Genomic DNA, 18,235 nt, shown 5'->3' on the forward strand with positions numbered 1-18,235 from the left:
CCCCAACGGACAAAACCCTTCAGACATTTTGGGTTTTATCCTCGCTGAGTTTTAATGTCGACCTGTAGTTTTATGTGAGCTCATTTTTAAATCATTGAATAAACAAATAAATAATTTATTGGGCAAAATTTCTACGTTAGCCATTAACAACAGCAGTCCGGTATTTAGGAGAGTTCAGGAGAGTTTAGGAGAGTTCAGGAGAGTCCAAGAGAGTCCAGGAGAGTCCATGAGAGTCCAGGAGAGTTTAGGAGAGTTTAGGAGAGTTCAGGAGAGTTCAGGAGAGTTCAGAAGAGTTTATGAGAGTTTAGGAGAGTTCAGGAGAGTTCAGGAGAGTTTAGGAGAGTTTAGGAGAGTTCAGGAGAGGTCAGTAGAGTTTAGGAGAATCCAGGAGAGTTTAGGAGAGTTCAGGAGAGTGAACATTGGATGTCGTAGTGCAGGAAGCGGACCAGAGTGACAGGAAGTGGCAGAGTGTGGAGCAGTTTGAGTTTTCGAACTCCAACTTGATGTCTGATCTTCAGCCTGCAGAGCTGCATCAGAGGATGAGGAGGAACTGGAAGAGAACACAGACGCTGAGAAACCACTCAGCCAATCATAGCACCGCCCCCAGCTCCTTCAGCCAATCACAGCCCCACCCCCAGCTCCCTCAGCCAATCACAGCTCGCCCCCAGCTCCCTCAGCTAATCACAGCCCCGCCCCAGCTCCCTCAGCCAATAACAGCTTCCCTCCCAGGGGATATGTGCATATCGGGGGGCGTTTGTTAAGAAGCATTTTGGACATGTTGAAGGCGAGAGATGGAAGGCCGACATAAAGAGCTTAACAATAATCCAGCCTTGAACTATAATGGAGGCAGGAACTGCCTTCTGTACTTTTTTAATCCGCACTGTAAAATATTACAGACCCATTTAGTTATGTCCACTTATTTCTTATTTTTAACTGAACGAGCTTATACAAGTTGTGGATTTTGAACTCAACTTTATGAGTTTTTGAAAGTTAAACTTGCATTTATTCATTGGGTTGATTATTTAAAAAAAATGTATGTGTTGATTGAACTTGGGTATGTAAGTTAAGTTATCAGTTGAAAAAAAAGCATGTGTGTTGCAACAAAAAAGAGCTGCCTTTCGAGTTTAAAATAACCTGTCTTCTTCCACGGCAAAGTTAAAGCATGGACACAATAAATTAATTATACACCGCAGATAAGTGATGTAGCCTATTCAAATTTCTACTAAAATATAACACGTGTTGTGGCAAACAAGAAAGCACTGGAGCCCGGCAGAGGGAGTACCTGTCAACAACTTGTGAATTTCACTCTTCTCAAATTGAAATGGAAAGTTCTTTTCAAAAGTCAAACGTTTAGCTCCGCCCACATTTAGCCCAACCCCAATCTGCATACTGCAGTCAGGACTGCAACTGGTTCATTGGCTGGCCAATTCCCATGATGCAAAGCGGTAAATAGAGTTGTGTTAAAATTTGCTGAAAAGTTTGCAGTTTGTTCGAAATACAAATGTAACTTTATGAATTGTGTTTATTAAACGCGGCTCATTCAGCCATTAATCTGCGGTGTGGCACTTCACTAGCGGCCATTTTATGTCAAGTGACGCAAGATCGGCAGAAAGGCCAATGTTTCGTACAAGTCCCTGGGGCATCCCCACCCAAGCACCCATGCTATCTCTGCTATAAATGTGGTTATGTTGTTTTAACTTGAAACTCTGAGTTGTAATAAAGCAGAAAAGTATGTCTGTTATACTAGGCAAGGAAGGTTTCTTGCATTATTAAAGAAAATAAACTTTGTTTTAATTTAAAATATGAAGTTAAACCAAGTAATACAAAGTTAAATCAACTAAAAGAACAACTTTAACAAAACTAGAACACTGTAGTTACATCAACATCATTAACTTTAATTTCTAAGTTGAAACAAAGGCAGTCTTCAAGTTGAGTGAACTTCGATTTTCAAAGCAGCAGGTGAACTTTCATTTCCAAGTTAAACTAACATGAAATTTATTACAGTGTGGTTGTCAAAAGTCCCCCTCCGATTTCTTACACCTGGTCTAATGTACAGAGCAAGAGCACCAGAGCTGAGGGCTAAAGGGTCTACCGTCCAGAGCCAGGACTAAAGGGTCTACCGTCCAGAGCCAGGACTAAAGGGTCTACCGTACAGAGCCACGACTAAAGGGTCTACCGTACAGAGCCACGACTAAAGGGTCTACCATACAGAGCCAGGACTAAAGGGTCTACCATACAGAGCCAGGACTAAAGGGTCTACCGTACAGAGCCAGGACTAAAGGGTCTACCGTACAGAGCTCAGGACTAAAGGGTCTACCGTACAGAGCCAGGACTAAAGGGTCTACCGTACAGAGCCAGGACTAAAGGGTCTACCGTACAGAGCCAGGACTAAAGGGTCTACCGTCCAGAGCCAGGACTAAAGGGTCTACCGTACAGAGCTCAGGACTAAAGGGTCTACCGTACAGAGCTCAGGACTAAAGGGTCTACCGTACAGAGCTCAGGACTAAAGGGTCTATCATGCAAGAAGCACCAAAGATAAACCACTCAGTTAGTTTTGAGTCGGCATTGTGTTTTGTTTCTTACGAGCTTTGAGTTTGACGGGCTTCCAGTCGCTGCGGCGGTCCAGGACGTCCAGCAGCCGCGAGCAGAGACGGACGTGGCCAACGTAGTCCAGCAGCAGCGAGATGATCGGCCCAGCATTACGGCTACCGGATACCGCCTCACAGAACTGAAACAAGATGGAGGACAGAACTGAAACAAGATGGAGGACACGGTTGTAAAGGAGTTGTTTGTTTGATGTGCTTTTACTTTTTAAAGACGTTTTTAAAGTCTGTAATTTTACTTTTACTTCAGTGTTGTAAGTTTTGCTTGAAGTATTTTAAATTGTTGTTTTGCACCATTGCCTTGGTAACGTATCTGTCAACCAATTAAAATTTAAAGCATGATATGGCTTTTAATTAAATCAATATAAATAAGATATTAAATTAGTATAAATGTAAGAGAGTAAAAGATAAAGTAAATGTTAAATGGACCTCTTTCACAGCAGACATGTTGACTTGTCATAGTAGGAAAAGCACAGCTGAGATTGAGAACCTTAACAATGGCTCAGTTCCATCTAGTGTCCCAGTAAGATATTTCAGTGAGTCAGCATGAACAATACCAGGACCTCTCCTAAGTGGAATGCAGCCATCAGTAATGGTTTAATACCAGGACCTCTCCTAAGTGGAATGCAGCCATCATTAATGGTTTAATACCAGGACTTCTCCTAAGTGGAATGCAGCCATCAGTAATGGTTTAATACCAGGACCTCTCCTAAGTGGAATGGAGCCATCAGTAATGGTTTAATACCAGGACCTCTCCTAAGTGGAATGGAGCCATCATTAATGGTTTAATACCAGGACCTCTACTAAGTGGAATGCAGCCATCATTAATGGTTTAATACCAGGGTCTCTCCTAAGTGGAATGGAGCCATCATTAATGGTTTAATACCAGGACCTCTCCATAGTGGAATGGAGCCATCAGTAATGGTTTAATACCAGGGTCTCTCCTAAGTGGAATGCAGCCATCATTAATGGTTTAATACCAGGGTCTCTCCTAAGTGGAATGGAGCCATCATTAATGGTTTAATACCAGGACCTCTCCATAGTGAAATGGAGCCATCAGTAATGGTTTAATACCAGGACCTCTCCTAAGTGGAATGCAGCCATCATTAATGGTTTAATACCAGGACCTCTCCTAAGTGGAATGCAGCCATCATTAATGGTTTAATACCAGGACCTCTCCTAAGTGGAATGCAGCCATCATTAATGGGTCTGAATACACCTGAGCTGGTCCTACTATGACATGTCAACATGTCTGCTGTGAAAAAGGTCTATTAGCTACTTTTTAGAGTAAATGTTTGTGTCTCACCTGAATGCATTGCCGCGGCGGAGCAACTCTGCTGCCGCGCATCTCTTCGGCGGGCCGCCATGCCGGCGTGATGGGCGGGTGCGTTTTCCCGCCGTGCGGACAGTCAAAGCACGTCGCGGCGTCGCAGCCGTGGTCCAGCAGCAGCTTGAGCATCGGCAGGGACTCCATCCGCAGCAAGATGGCCGCCGGAAAGGCGCAGGGCTCTGTGGTGATCTGGGCGTTGGCGTTGGCACCGTAGTGCAGCAGCAGCGCCGCCATCTCCATCCTGCAGAACCGCACAGCGATGAGCAGCGGGTTGAACACGTCCAGGTCCGGGTTGGCTCCGGCCGCCAGCAGCATCTCGGTGGCCTCCAGGTTCCCGTTGATCACGGAGAAGTAGAGCGCCGTGCTGCGGCGGTCCTCGAACATCGCCGAGCGGTCGGACGACAGCCGGCTGTTCACATCGAAGCCGGCCTGGATCAGCAGCGCCAGGATCTCGTCCCGGTTGTGCTCCGCGGCGAGGTGCAGCGGGCTGATGCCACAGCGCCGCACTCGCACCATGCTGGTCAGAGGGATCAGCATCGACACAATCCTGGAGACACACACACACACTTCCTGTTAGTGAGAATCACTTCCTGTCAGGGAGAAACACTTCCTGTCAGGGAGAAAGGCTTTCTGCCAATGAGAACCACTTCCTGTTAGTGAGAACCACTTCCTCTTAGTGTAGATATGAAATCATCAAACATGATAAATATTTTGGTTGTATCTCTTTCCGGTGTTGTAATTTGTAGACGTCCCTAAGCACTCGTCTTACTGCCGGTAGCAGCAGAGAGCAGAAGCCAGCAGGCAAGTGTTCATAAACTTCTGGTGTACTTACAAACTTTCCAATCCATCGTTTTATGAGTACATAACCTATTTGTACTAGTGTAGACGTTTGGTATCATTTCGGACATTATTAGTGGGGTCATTTACGAGATACAAACGTGGATCCATTAGCGTCTGCGCTAAGCTAACCAGCTGATAACGCTAACTCTCCCAATGTTAGACCCAGGTGAAAAAAGCTTCTGAGGGGATGTTTGGCTCGAGGTCATGGTGCAAAGGACCCTAGGGTGAAAATACTCCCAACCAGCACTTTAAGCAAAAAAAATACATGAGAAGAAAAATGTTAGCTTTGAAAGCTTACCACTAGTTCTTGGCAGTTACTGGAAATTGGGCAGACGCAGAGCCAAAGAATTTGAAAAACACTTTAAGCAAAAGAACAAATATTTAGAGACGGAAAATCAGAGGAATACCAGAGCTAAAAGTCAATTAATGTAAATGCAATGTGAAGATGTTTGAGAGATGCTATAAAACTAAGATTAAAAAGTGATTCTTGGTCTTTACCTGGATCTCGCAACCTCCTTTTCAGTCTCTTTTCTGCTGCGACATATACAAATATTTCTAACCCATATACAAATATTTCTAACCCATATACAAATATTTCTAACCCATCTATAGATATTTCTAACCCATATACAGATATGGTCGATCACAGAGTAGCAGAGGATTCATTCAAACAGCATCAATGAAGCACAGAACAGTTGCTGAAGGTAAAATAGTTTCTCAGACCGTGAGTGGTTGTTCTGAACAGCTGCATGAAGAGGCAGCAGGCCAGACTTCATGGCTCGGTTAGTGTCCGCTTTCAGAGACAACAGAGCTTCCACCGCCGAAACATGACCGTTCTTACAGGCTTCGAACAGCGGCGAGGCTCCGTCTGGTGCCTGTCCATTTATATCTGCACCTGAGGGACAGAAACACCTTTAGAAACACCTTAAACATCCTGTCCATTTATATCTGCACCTGAGGGACAGAAACACCTTTAGAAACACCTTAACAGCCTGTATGTTTATATGTGCACCTGAGGGACAGAAACACCTTTAGAAAAACCTTAACACCCTATCTGTTTATATCTGCACCTGAGGGACTGAAGCACCTTTAGAAACACCTGATAAGAGACTTGATTGTGTGTTTTTGGGCAGCAGACCTTTGCTGGCAAACAGGTTGATGATGTCGACGTAGCCGTGCTGCGCGGCGGTGAAGATGGGCTGGAGGCCGTAGATGTTCTTGCGGTTCAGATCGGCTCCGGCCTCCAGTAACGTCCTGCAGAGGTTCAGTTCTCCGTGTCTGCATGCGACGTGAAGACAAGTTTCTCCCTGAACGTTGCAGCGATTCACCTGAGCTCCAAACTTCAACAGCAGCTCCACGATGGCTTGGTTGGGCTGCTCACACGCTGTAAACAACAACAACCATCAAATCACCAAACCATCAAACCACCAGACCATCAAACCACCAAACCACCAAACCACCAAACCATCAGACCACCAAACCACCAAAACACCAGACCACCAAACCATCAGACCATCAGACCATCAAACCACCAAACCATCAGACCATCAAACCACCAAACCATCCTGTTACAATGCAGGGGATTAGAGCAGTGTTTTTCAAATGGGTCTACGTGTCCCCCTAGGGGTACCTTGGAGGACTGCAGGGGGTACGTGAGATATTTAACTAAATGTTTAATAGTAAGAAGGCTGTTGTCCAGAACATTCTTCCTCTTTATGTAGAATTATTTCTTTTCCTAACAAAAAAGTGACATTTGTGTCTCCTTCTTTGGACCTAATCTATCCTCTCTTCTACTGTCCTTCTACTTTTTACAAGTTTCTCGTTTTTTTTCCGAAGTTATGTCAATGTTTTAGAAGTTTCTGATACTATTTGTGACTTATTCTTGCCTTCCTTCTTTCTACCATTTTTTCCAAGTTTTTCTTCTTTTTTACAGGTTTTGTCTCCTTTTTCCATCATCATTTAAATGTTTTTAAGTTCCAAGGCTGTAGTTTAGTAAATCTATCACCGACAGCCCTGTACTGTTCCTCTTTATAGAGACTTATTTTTTCTACCAAAAATGATTAGCGCTGGTCAGGGGTTACATGGCTTAAAGAGACAATTCAAAAGGGGAACATTATTCGAGGACCCAATCGCAGAGAGTTGGCAGGCAGGAGAAAGTTTGAGTTGAGGATTTATTTGAACAGAAAACAAGATACTCATAAACCAAGGGAGTCCTGAGAGCTGCAGCAGAATGTCTAAGAAACGAACAGGGAATCCCAAAAAACAAAGGAAGTACAAAAACCAGGGCAATACAGGAAGCACAGAAACTGACCAGAACTGACACAGGGAGACACAAAAGGCACAAGAAAACACACACAAACTGACCAGGCAAGGACACAAAACGATCTGACAGAAGACAAAGGGAACACAGAGGCTAAATACATGAGGTAACGAGCAAATAAGGGACAGGTGATACAGCAGGTGAAACACATCAGGGCGCGGCAGGACAATCAGGAAACAGAAATACCCACAATGCACAGAATACTACACAGTCAAAACAGGATAAGCTAAAACATAAACGATCCTCAGAATGATACATAGTCAATATACAAAACAGGAAACAGAAATATACAAAACAGGAAACACATCCTATTCTTTCAGACTGCAGGAGGTCTGGGACATATCTGTGATGGCGTCCAGTCAAATCCTCACTAAACTTTTACAAACTTAACATTTTTGACAGCACAAAGACTGTAATGATTACATCCCTATAGACTATTATAAGAACCCTGGTTTCCCCTTACAGCTTGTTCTCATCAACCATTCATACATACAGTATAGATACTAGTACACTAGTATAATGTCACTGCTACTACATTGCACATATCTGTACATGTTGTTCATTTACATAGCAATATTTATTGTGCTCTTATAACACTGCAATACATGTATTGTCCTGTCTATATCACATTGCACTTTTCTGCTTTTTTTTTGCACTTCTGGTTGGACGCAAATTGCATTTTGTTGTCTTTTTACTTGTACTCTGCACAATGACAATTAAGTTGAATCTAATCTAATCTAATCTAATAAAGATACGAAAAGTTAATCCTTGTTATTTCTAAGCATTCTGTGTGTTTTTGTCTGTCAGCACCACATTGACTGCTGCTGTATAAGAGCGCTGTGGGCTGTGTAAGCGCTTTCAAGCCACATATTTTTCAAATGAAAAATACTTTCACCCTGGAAACGCGAGTTTGTTCCCCTGTAATGTTCAATCTTCTTTCTAATCTTAACTAGTCATTTTGGTGTCCAAACTCAACTGTTTTTTTATGGGTCTTTAATGATAGGACAGCTCAGACATGAAAGGGGAGAGTGAGGGAAGACATGCAGGAAATCATCACAGGTCAGACTCAAACCCTGGACCTTCTGTGTCGAGTAATAAACCTCTATATGTGTGTGTGGCAGTGGTGGCCTAAAGGTTAGAGATGGCAGCTTGTGACCGGGAGGTCGTCGATTCAATCCCCAGACCGGCAGGATAAAATCTGGGTGGGGAAAGTGAAAGAGCAGCACTTGTCCCTCCCTCATTACCACCACTGAGGTGCCCTTGAGCAGCTTTACAAACTTAACATTTTAAACAGTTCATCCAGATCTAGTTAACAGTATGCTAACGTTACCTGCTGCCAAGTGTAGTGTTAACTTTCCGTTACCTCTAACATCCGTTTCAGAGCACCAGAGGGCAACGCTGGAACCAAAATCTGAGTTGTCATTCGGTTCGGCAGATACCGGTCGTTTAGGGACTGTGTTTTGGGTTTCCTAACCCTAACTGTAGACATCGCTGCCTCTAATAGCTAACGGTAGGCTTATGTTCCCTGCTCACCTGTCAGCAGGGGCGTCTCTCAGCAGTTTAACCGTGTTTAAGCTAGCCGATAGCTAACGGTAGGCTAATGTTCCCTGCTCACCTGTCAGCAGGGGCGTCTCTCAGCAGTTTAACCGTGTTTAAGCTAGCCGATAGCTCACCTGCCAGCAGCGGCGTCTCTCGGTCCTTGTTGGCGATGTTTGGGTCGGCTCCGTGCTTCAACAGGAAGTCGACACAGGAAACGTGTCCTCGACCCGCAGCCAGCAGCAGAGCGGTATGATTCATCAAACTGCACGAGTTCACCGAGTTGGGATAAGCTGAGGACAGACAGGGCTCAAAGGTCAAACTCCCGCTGTGATGTCATGGTTTATTCTCATAGTCTCAAAAGTTAAAAAAGAGCGACTGAAACGTAAAAAATAGCACCAAAAAAGTGCTGAAAACAGCACCAATAACTCATAAGTGATTTGTGCAATGAGGCTAGTTGAAAGACGGGACCCTATAAAGACTTCTCCCAAAAACCTGGGAAACTACTGAAAGAAGTTGGAACAGCAGTTAAAATGAAAGAGGTGAACGTGAAAGTGTGACGACTGAATACAAACATTTTATTTATTTTTATTTTCATGCAGAGTTAAGCTTCACACGGGACAAGTATGACCTGGGGGCCTCTAGTAATCCAACATGACATCATGACTTTGTATAAACATACACGCCACTTCCTGTTCCTGTTTTCAATTATGCACCACTCATCATGGCTCTATGTATATCTTTATTGTTATTATTTGTATTTATATTTTTCCATTCCGAGTACTTACTTTTTCAATATTATTTATATTATGGTTAATTACTTTTGCTATGTTATTTACTTACATATTATTCAATCTAATTTCATGTCAATTACTTACTTACATTAATGCAACAGTCTGCAACGTCACAGCGTAGACATACACGCCCAGAGGCGTGTTATCTGTACGCATGTTGAGCGCCGTATACAGCTGACGGGTTGGGTTTACGAAAATAAGAACCGGTTGGGTTTAGGATACGTGACACGTGGGACCCGATCCCCGGTCTCCTGAGTGAAAGTCCTGCATTGTTTGACCCATCCTGCCCCCCCGACCAACCTCCCTACGCTGCTTTTCTCCCTTTCATACTACTCACTACGGCGTCAATTCACACGCAATCGCAAGGTAATGTAAGTCAATGGAGGCCAAGTGGCATTGATAAACATGATAAAAAGTGAGTATGCATCTTGATAACACGCCAATAATGGCATACAAATTGGCGTGTCATGCATATGCCACTCATTACAGTAATCATTCCAGAGGTTGTCTGTTATCTTAATCCAGTGTGATCGGCCAGGTCTGTAATTTGTAAAGTAAAGATTCTAATGACCTGGTCCTGTGATAATATTAGTCCTGTGTGATTCTAATGACCTGGTCCTGTGATAATATTAGTCCTGTGTGATTCTAATGACCTGGTCCTGTGATAATATTAGTCCTGTGTGATTCTAATGACCTGGTCCTGTGATGATATTAGTCCTGTGTGATTCTAATGACCTGGTCCTGTGATAATATTAGTCCTGTGTGATTCTAATGACCTGGTCCTGTGATGATATTAGTCCTGTGTGATTCTAATGACCTGGTCCTGTGATAATATTAGTCCCGTGTGATTCTAATGACCTGGTCCTGTGATGATATTAGTCCTGTGTGATTCTAATGACCTGGTCCTGTGATGATATTAGTCCCGTGTGATTCTAATGACCTGGTCCTGTGATATTAGTCCTGTGTGATTCTAATGACCTGGTCCTGTGATATTAGTCCTGTGTGATTCTAATGACCTGGTCCTGTGATGATATTAGTCCCGTGTGATTCTAATGACCTGGTCCTGTGATGATATTAGTCCCGTGTGATTCTAATGACCTGGTCCTGTGATGATATTAGTCCTGTGTGATTCTAATGACCTGGTCCTGTGATGATATTAGTCCTGTGTGATTCTAATGACCTGGTCCTGTGATATTAGTCCTGTGTGATTCTAATGACCTGGTCCTGTGATGATATTAGTCCCGTGTGATTCTAATGACCTGGTCCTGTGATGATATTAGTCCTGTGTGATTCTAATGACCTGGTCCTGTGATGATATTAGTCCCGTGTGATTCTAATGACCTGGTCCTGTGATGATATTAGTCCTGTGTGATTCTAATGACCTGGTCCTGTGATGATATTAGTCCTGTGTGATTCTAATGACCTGGTCCTGTGATATTAGTCCTGTGTGATTCTAATGACCTGGTCCTGTGATGATATTAGTCCCGTGTGATTCTAATGACCTGGTCCTGTGATATTAGTCCTGTGTGATTCTAATGACCTGGTCCTGTGATGATATTAGTCCTGTGTGATTCTAATGACCTGGTCCTGTGATATTAGTCCTGTGTGATTCTAATGACCTGGTCCTGTGATGATATTAGTCCTGTGTGATTCTAATGACCTGGTCCTGTGATATTAGTCCTGTGTGATTCTAATGACCTGGTCCTGTGATGATATTAGTCCCGTGTGATTCTAATGACCTGGTCCTGTGATGATATTAGTCCTGTGTGATTCTAATGACCTGGTCCTGTGATGATATTAGTCCCGTGTGATTCTAATGACCTGGTCCTGTGATGATATTAGTCCTGTGTGATTCTAATGACCTGGTCCTGTGATGATATTAGTCCTGTGTGATTCTAATGACCTGGTCCTGTGATGATATTAGTCCTGTGTGATTCTAATGACTTGGTCCTGTGATGATATTAGTCCCGTGTGATTCTAATGACCTGGTCCTGTGATGATATTAGTCCTGTGTGATTCTAATGACCTGGTCCTGTGATGATATTAGTCCTGTGTGATTCTAATGACCTGGTCCTGTGATGATATTAGTCCCGTGTGATTCTAATGACCTGCTCCTGTGATGATATTAGTCCCGTGTGATTCTAATGACCTGGTCCTGTGATGATATTAGTCCTGTGTGATTCTAATGACCTGGTCCTGTGATGATATTAGTCCCGTGTGATTCTAATGACCTGGTCCTGTGATGATATTAGTCCCGTGTGATTCTAATGACCTGCTCCTGTGATGATATTAGTCCTGGGTGATTCTAATGACCTGGTCCTGTGTGACAACCAACCTTTGAGGAGGATGGCGAGGCAGTGCAGCTGTCCGTAATAAGCGGCATCATGCAGAGCGATCCAGCCATCATTGTTGGGCTCCATCAGACTGCTGCACCGCCGGCCAACCAAATCCATCAGAGCCGCCCCATCTCCGTCCATAATCACTGCCTGCACAGGACTCAGCTCCTCTCCTCTGAGACAGAAACACTTATTTATTATCATCTACATAGTCTATAAACATCTAGAATATCATCGACACAGTCTATAAACATCTAGAATATTATCATATAAACAGTCTATACACATCTACAATATTAGCATATAAACAGTCTAAAAACATCTACAATATTATTATATAAACGGTCTAAAAACATCTAGAATATTATCATATAAACAGTCTAGAAACATCTAGAATATTATCATATAGTCTAGAAACATCTAGAATATTATCATCTACACAGTCTATACACATCTAGAATATTATCATCTACACAGTCTATACATATCTAGAATATTATCATATAAACAGTCTAGAAACATCTAGAATATTATCATATAAACAGTCTAGAAACATCTAGAATATTATCATATAAACAGTTTTTGAACATCAAGAATATTATCATATAAACAGTCTATGTACATCTAGAATATTATCATATAAACTGTCTAAAAGTCTATCAAAAGGCGACGAAAAGGCAACAAAAAGGCGACAAAATGCGACGAAAAGGCAACTAAAAGGCAACGAAAAGACAATGAAAAGCAACGAAAAGGCGACAAAAAAGTTTCTAATCTTGAATCTTGAAAGCTGAATCAGTGCACTTTGTTTGTCCCGCTGGTCCAGAGACTTTACAATGTGGTGACAGCGTCTCAGGTTTTTAAATCACTTTTCTCAGCTCGAGAACATTAGAAGTCAACTGCTTAAACATTAAAGTGCGTTTTTTTACCTGTTTTCTGGACTGGCTCACCTGCGGAGGGCTTTGTAGAGGTCAATAAACGGGTCGCAGTTTGGGTTGTCTCGAGGCATGGGGGGTTCAGGTCTGTGGGGGGTCTGAAGAAGAAGTTGATGATGTCATCTGATGGTCTGACAGGCTTCTCTCCACAGCAAGCTGCAGCAGCTCCTCGTCTGTCAGCTGGCTGTAAACGCTGTAGTCGCTCAGATCCTCCATCTCCATCTGACGGGACACAAACACAGACGTTGGGGTTTGCCATATTTGTCACTTTCTCCAAAGTTTGAGTTTTTTTGACAGCAGCTAACAAAAACAGAAACAAACTAAAAGAAGATGAAAGTAAACTAGAACTGCAAGCAGCGAGGCAAACAGCAAGAATATCACAACGCAAGCGCTGCAAGGTCAGTAGTAAATTAAAGATACAAACTAGAGCTGGGCAATATATCGATATTATATCGATATCGTGATATGAGACTAGATATCGTCTTAGATTTTGGATATCGTATTATCGTGATATGACATAAGTGTCTTTTCCTGGTTTTAAAGGCTGCATTACAGTAAAGTGACGTCATTTTCTGAACTTACCAGACTGTTCTAGCTCTTCTATTATTGGCCTTTTCCCCACGTAGACATTATGTCCACATTACTGATGATTATTTATCTAAAATCTAAGTGTGAAGATATTTTGTTTAAGCACCAATTGTCAACTCATTTTAAACATGAGTTCTAATGGCACCAATGTACTTTTTTTGGGGTGTGGTAGGCCATGCCCACTTTGACCAATCAGTACAGCACTATAGGCATGGCCTCAGGAGTGGCCCTAGATAGTTACCTCCAGATTTCATAGAAATTAGATGAGCCATTCATGAGATATACACTTTTGTATTTGTAGCGCCCCCTATTGGCTAATGTTCACCAAATTTGGTGCAATGGGCCTTTTTCACAGCAGACATTTTGACTTGTCATAGTAGGAAAAGCACAGCTGAGATTGATAACCTTAACGATGGCTCAATTCCGTCAAGTGTCCCAGTAAGATATTTCAGTGAGTCAGCATGCACAATACCAGGACCTCTCCTAAGTGGAATGCAGCCATCAGTAATGGTTTAATACTAGGGCCTTGCCTAAGTGAAATTCAATTCAATTCAATTCAATTTTATTTATAGTATCAAATCATAACAAGAGTTATCTCGAGACACTTTACAGATAGAGTAGGTCTAGACCACACTCTATAATTTACAAAGCCCCAGCAATTACAGTAATTCCCTCAAGAGCAAGCAGTGCGACAGTGGCGAGGAAAAACTCCCTCTTGGGAAGAAACCTCGGACAGACCCAGGCTCTTGGTAGGCGGTGTCTGACGGGCCGGTTGGGGGAATGATGAACAGTGGCGATAATAGTCACATTAATAATGGAACAGGGACTTCAAATGGTAGTCGTAGTAGTTCATGTCATATCAGGGCGCTGCAGGTCATTACAGGATGTAGCGTGGCCCAGCAGAGCATGGATGGACGTAGCAGGAAGCAGCAGGGTTCAGCAGGAAGCAGCAGGAAGCAGCAGGGTTCAGCAGGAAGCAGCAGGGTTCAGCAGGAAGCTGCAGGGTTCAGCAGGAAGCAGCAGGATTCAGCAGGAAGCAGTAGGAAGCAGCAGGGTTCAGCAGGAAGCAGCAGGAAGCAGCAGGAAATAGCAGGGTTCAGCAGGAAGCAGCAGGGTTCAGCAGGAAGCTGCAGGGTTCAGCAGGAAGCAGCAGGGTTCAGCAGGAAGCAGCATGACATTGCAGGGCACCGCTGAGCTCAGCAGGGAGTGCAGCAGGACCACGGCGACAGCTAGAAACCAGGATCTTGGTGCCAACGTTCTCCAAGGAAATACGCTGGGTGAAAAAACATAAACTCCCCAGAAGCTAGGATTAGTAACAAGCATTTCTGGGACGGGATGCACACAAATGGTAATAGAAAGGGAGAGGAGAGAGCAGCTCAGTGTGTCAAAGGAAGGAAGGAAGTCCCCCGGCAGTCTAAAACTATAACAGCGTAACTAAGAGAGACAGGTCATAAGGAGAGGTAGCCTGTTCGGGCTTTGAACTCTCCCCTGCCGGATCAGGCTGTACTGGCCTGCCTCCCTCATCTTTTGTTATATGTTATTAATCTAACAGTTATGAAGAGAATCAGGTGGGCCAGTTAGGTGGACACTGCAACTCCTCACTCCCTAACTATAAGCTTTATAAGTTCATTCTTGAATGAGGTGACAGTTTCTGCCCCCCGAACCCAGACTGGGAGCTGGTTCCATAGGAGAGGAGCCTGATAACTGAAGGCTCTTGCTCCCATTCTACTTTTAGAGACTCTAGGAACCACCAGTAACTCTGCATTCTGGGAGCGCAGTGCTCTAGTGGGACAATAGGGTATTAGGAGCTCTTCTAGATATGATGGTGCTAGACCATTTAGAGCTTTGTAGGTCAGGAGAAGGATTTTAAACTCAATCCTGGATTCAACAGGAAGCCAGTGCAGAGAAGCTAATACAGGAGAAATATGATCTCTTTTCTTAGTTCTTGTGAGAACACGCACTGCAGCATTCTGGATCAGCTGGAGAGTCTTAAGGGACTTATTTGAGCAACCTGACAGTAGGGAATTACAATAGTCCAGCCTGGAATTAACGAATGCATGGACTAGTTTTTCAACACCGTTTTGAGACAGGATATTCCTAATTTTGGCAATGTCACGAAGATGAAAAAAGGCTGTTCTTGAGGTTTGTTTTAGATGGCGTTAAAGGATATATCCTGCTCAAAAATAACCCCTAGATTTCTGACAGTACTGCTGGAGGCCAGGGCAATACCATCCAGAGTAGTTTGTCTGCAGCAGTTAGAAGGTCGTTAGTAATTTTCACCAGTGCCGTCTCTGTGCTATGATGCTTTCTAAATCCTGATTGAAAGTCATCAAATAAACTATTGCTATGTAGAAAATCACAGTTGGTTAGCGACTACCTTCTCAAGGATCTCGGAGAGAAATGGAAGGTTAGATATAGGTCTATAGTTTGCTAAGACCTCAGGATCGAGGGTGGGTTTTTTCAGAAGAGGTTTTATCAGGGCCTCGCCTAAGTGGAATGCAGCCATCATTAATGGTTTAATACCAGGACCTAATGATGGCTGCATTCCACTTAGAAGAGGTCCTGGTATTAAACCATTACTGATGGCTGCATTCCACTTAGGAAAGGTCCTGGTATTAAACCATTACTGATGGCTGCATTCCAATTAGGAGAGGCCCTGGTATTAAACCATTAATGATGGCTGCATTCCACTAAGGAGAAACCCTGGTATTAAACCATTACTGATGGCTGCATTCCACTTAGGAGAGGTCCTGGTATTAAACCATTAATGATGGCTGCATTCCACTTAGGAGAGGTCCTGGTATTAAACCATTACTGATGGCTGCATTCCACTTAGGAGAGATCCTGGTATTAAACCATTAATGATGGCTGCATTCCCCTTAGAGAGGTCCTGGTATTAAACCATTAATGATGGCTGCATTCCACTTAGGAGAGATCCTGGTATTAAACCATTACTGATGGCTGCATTCCACTTAGGAGAGGTCCTGGTATTAAACCATTACTGATGGCTGCATTCCACTTAGGAGAGATCCTGGTATTAAACCATTAATGATGGCTGCATTCCCCTTAGAGAGGTCCTGGTATTAAACCATTACTGATGGCTGCATTCCACTTAGGAGAGATCCTGGTAGTAAACCATTAATGATGGCTGCATTCCCCTTAGAGAGGTCCTGGTATTAAACCATTAATGATGGCTGCATTCCACTTAGGAGAGGTCCTGGTATTAAACCATTACTGATGGCTGCATTCCCCTTAGAGAGGTCCTGGTATTAAACCATTAATGATGGCTGCATTCCACTTAGGAGAGGTCCTGGTATTAAACCATTACTGATGGCTGCATTCCACTTAGGAGAGATCCTGGTATTAAACCATTACTGATGGCTGCATTCCACTTAGGAGAGGTCCTGGTATTAAACCATTACTGATGGCTGCATTCCAATTAGGAGAGGTCCTGGTATTGTGCATGCTGACCCAATGAAATATCTTAGTGGGACACTTGATAGCACTGAGCCATGGTTAAGGTCATTAATCTCAGCTGTGCTGTTCCTACTATGACAAGGCAACATGTCTGCTGTGAAAAAGGTCCATAAATCGCAATTTTCTGGGCGGAAATGGGCGTGGCCTATATCAGGAGATTCAGCTGAATTCAGGGAACGCGTAGATATCAGGTTTTTGAATATGAAATGTACTCTGTGGGAGTTATAAGCAAAACACATTGTTATTGGTATAGCGCCCCCTGCTGGTGAATATGTGTAATTTGTCCTTTCCAAAGTAGTGGAACTGGGACCACAGACACCATACAAGTAGAAGAGTACCAAATACTCAAAATATTCAAGCAAATAATCCTAGTTTGCTGTAAGTGTTAAATGTTTGAGTCTCTAAAGTGGAATATGTAGACACGCCCTCAGTGGGTGGCTTGACATTTTTGGTACTTTTTGTTTTTGACTTTTTTGGTGTGTTTTTTCTGATTATCTTTAACTTTTCTTAACTCATTTGGACCCCCTAGCATTTACTTATGCTACAGGCCAGCCTGGCCTTTTACAAGACTTTTAAAGACCTTTAAAGGTTACTGTTGAGTCCAATGTGATGCCAGGATCCTTGACCTAATTTCCAGCCTCTCAGGAGCACGTGTGTGCCAGCTGTTTGGGGAACTACGTCCACACTTGAAACCCCCAACAAGCCTGTCTCTGTGGTATTCAGATGGAAACAGCAGCTGGTGAACGTGAGGCCGGGAGTAAACCAGGTCAGCTGTGTTTCTGTTCTCTGTCCTGCAGCCAAACGCTGACCGAGTGCATGAATATATCACACGTACACCAGTTTATTTACATGTCTAATGTGTCTGAAAGGTCGATGAACTACATTTGAGCTTCTATTTTAAAATAGCTTCATAAAATACAACTATAAATAGATTCCTTTGGCTGCGATGCTTTCATTCCTTCACAGGTCAGTTCCTGCATCACTTTACCTTTAACACAATAACCAGCCACACTGACGTAGTATTTAGACAAATTACACTACGATCAAATAAAACTCACAATGTTAACACATGTTCACCCCAAAACAGAAAAACAGACGCTAAATTCTGCAGATTTCCCTGCTGGAAACTGCAAAAACTGTTAGTTGCTGCTAGTCCTCCTGTAAGATACTAGTTTTCCTGTAAGATGCTAGTTCTCCTGTAAGATGATAGTTCTCCTGTAAGATGCTAGTTCTCGTGTAATATACTAGTTCTCCTGTATGCTACTAGTTCTCCTGTAAGATATTACTTCTCCTGTAAGATACTAGTAAGATGCTAGTTCTCCTATAACATATTAGTTCTCCTGTATGCTACTAGCTATCCTGTAAGCTACTAGTTATCGTGTAAGATACTAGTTATCCTCTAAGATACTAGTTATCCTGTAAGATGCTAGTTCTCCTGTAAGATACTAGTTCTCCTATAAGATACTAGTTCTCCTGTAA

General features: G+C 43.1%; 1 protein-coding gene across 1 annotated transcript; it reads right to left on the bottom strand.

Annotated features, from left to right (window-relative positions):
* Positions 1–404: 404 nt before the first annotated feature.
* LOC114572905 (ankyrin repeat and SOCS box protein 2) lies at positions 405–11,855 on the bottom strand (the record flags this gene model as incomplete). The annotated part of the gene is made up of 7 exons (XM_028604683.1): positions 405–550; positions 2,584–2,728; positions 3,910–4,480; positions 5,497–5,668; positions 5,912–6,157; positions 8,767–8,922; positions 11,759–11,855. Coding segments are annotated over 7 exons (1,533 nt in total), but the record flags the coding sequence as incomplete, so codon positions are not given.
* Between the last annotated feature and the right edge of the window lie 6,380 nt (positions 11,856–18,235).

The sequence above is a fragment of the Perca flavescens genome, chromosome 18 (genome assembly GCF_004354835.1).
Source record: "Perca flavescens isolate YP-PL-M2 chromosome 18, PFLA_1.0, whole genome shotgun sequence".
Taxonomy (NCBI): Eukaryota; Metazoa; Chordata; class Actinopteri; order Perciformes; family Percidae; genus Perca; species Perca flavescens.